Raw genomic sequence first — 2,500 nt, 5'->3', positions numbered from 1 at the left:
AACACATTTCGCTCTCTAGGAGAAGAGCTGCTTACCTCCTTCACCGGTGCTGACGCTCATCCAGGCCGTCCAGTTAGAGACGCCCTCGCTGCTCTGACAGGCCAGTCTGAGATCATACTGACTGAAGACCTCCAGACCCGAGACCAGACGGCTGGTGACCGGAGCGCTGACCGTCTGACTGAAGATCAGCTCATCAGAGGCTTCACCAGAAGCTTTGACCTGAAAGATATTTAACAAAACGTTTTTAATGCCATCTATGACAGGGATGAAGATCTCATTAGGGTCTTTAATTATTTGCAAATATACATTACAAATATTAAAATAGAGTTGAATAAAATTGAATATTTTTTAATTCACACTTCAACAAATCTCACTGTATATTGAGTGGCCATCTTGTTTCTGTGGATGTTTATTTGAATTATTTGTTACCCTGGGGCCTTGTTTCTTCAGTAAATGTCTTTTATCTTCCATAAGAGAGTGTGTGGACTTTTTCAAGTATTTACTTCTGGAAAATTATTTTACGAAATGAGGCAAGAAGAATGTTTGGTGGGAAATGAACACTGATAACGTGAGTGAAATGTGAGACATTCACTTTCTGTTCAGGACAAAGAAGGAGCGATCACTTCCCCGTTACCCAGCATCCTGTGCTAGTGTCAGACAGGAATATTCAGAATAAAATATGACTTACATGTTTGTGTGTGAACAAATATTTGTCACATTTCTGGTTGGTAAGTTACCAGGTTTACATGTGTGACATGAGAGAAGAGAGATAGACTTCTGCTGTTAGTTATACTGAAGCCAGAATATTCCTGTAATACATGAACACATAAACATGTAGTCTGCAGACTTCCTGAGCTGATCTCTGGCACACACACACACACACACACACACACACACACATGAAAACAGCCCGCTCTGCTCCAGAAACATGCTGCCGATGCAACAAACATCAGACCCTGGCAGAGAACAACTACCTACCTGCAGTTATACTGCTTCAAATCATTCTCAGCTGCAGGAATTACAGTAAAAAACTACAGAGAGGACAGAAAGAGTTGGCTTTAATAACCAACAAGAGCTTTATGGCCTTGACTGAAATGATTACCAGAAAAGCCAGAAATAAAACATAAAACAGCCAAAAAAAAAGAAACTCTCTAGAAATGTCTAGGGTCGTATTAAAAATAAATTATTCAGATAAATAATTCTAAATAAATCATTCTGGCATGAGCATATCTCACCTTTCAATTGTCTTTATTGTAAAGTGAAAAACAAAAAATAGTATATATTTTCTAATAAAAAGTATTGTAAGTATACCATCATTTATTAAATGTCAGAATAGTTCATGAGTAGGAGACTGAATAAAATAAAAGAGGTAGGCAATTGTAATATATAATCTATAAATATACGACTAGATACACGTGTCTGGTCTTTTCTGTTTTCCTCACGTTCCCTGAGGCAGCGCTAAACCTCCCAACAACACAAAGTTCAAACATCTGCACAATAATACACACAGAGCTCTAGTGTTTATCCTACTGTAGTGTGATCGGGTGAATGGAGACGTGAGTCAGTGCTGCGGTGTGAAAGAGCAGATGTGTCATAACACTCAAAGCTGTTCTTCCTGAGAATGGTGAAGGGTTTCATTCTGGAGTGAGGAGTCACAGCTGAGTCAGACTGGAGTCTATCAACAGAGCGATCAGCACCGGTCACTGACTCATGACCGCTCGCTCAGACCAGCACTCACAATCACAATCACAATCACCTGAAGACTCCTGCTTCATCTACAGTCCGCCGCACAGTATCTCAGTGATTACAGTATAACGAGGGCTACACTTTTATTAACCGTCAGCAGCTCTGTCAGTTCAGAGACTGAGATCATTTACTGTGACACTAGCCAAAAGATGACTGGAAAGACATCAGTGATATTCATTCATTTTAAAGCATTAAATGGAACATACTATTTGTAGAAATTCATCTATTTTTTTTCCTACACTGAGCAAAACTATTGCAATATATTGTATATATATGTGTAGTCTTTTTTTATAACTTTGGGGTTAAATATAACCTGGATAGAGGTTAAATATATACAGACATGAAAGCTTTCAATGGCTGCCAAACCCCTGATTAAACTGAACTAGATTTGAAATGATTTCTTTCTTTCTTTCTTTCTTTCTTTCTTTCTTTCTTTCTTTCTTTATTTATTTCTCTTTATCTTTCTCTTTCTCTCTCTCTCATGGTAGTTAAGTTCTGTTCACATTTTCTGGTTCTTCCTTTGTTCCGTCTCTTCCTCTTTTACTCTCCGTCAGTTCCTTCAGGTTTGTGTTTCTCTCAGTTTGGACAGTTGGGTTGTGTGGAGCTGAGGAACAGAGGAGGGGTGCAGAGCTGTTTTTATTAGAACCAGGCACTTTGGGGTGGTGCTCAGGCGAAGGGGAGTGTATGACACACACACACACACACACACTCGTCCTGACAGGGCCCCAGAACGAGGGGAACTGGGCCTCAGCAG

General features: G+C 39.7%; 1 protein-coding gene across 2 annotated transcripts in view; it reads right to left on the bottom strand.

The window, feature by feature from the left end:
• The window catches only part of LOC113115415 (tyrosine-protein kinase receptor UFO-like), a 1,029,470-nt gene that overhangs the window by 25,687 nt on the left and 1,001,283 nt on the right, over window positions 1–2,500 (bottom strand). For both annotated transcript variants that reach the window (XM_026282975.1, XM_026282974.1), the window contains exon 7: window positions 36–219. In XM_026282975.1, the coding sequence (XP_026138760.1) occupies window positions 36–219 (184 nt within the window). The remainder of the gene's footprint in view (window positions 1–35; window positions 220–2,500) is intronic.

This window comes from Carassius auratus, chromosome 15, assembly GCF_003368295.1.
Source record: "Carassius auratus strain Wakin chromosome 15, ASM336829v1, whole genome shotgun sequence".
Lineage (NCBI taxonomy): Eukaryota > Metazoa > Chordata > Actinopteri > Cypriniformes > Cyprinidae > Carassius > Carassius auratus.
Note: the sequence above shows the minus strand (reverse complement) of the source record. Positions and strands in the feature narration are given on the sequence as shown.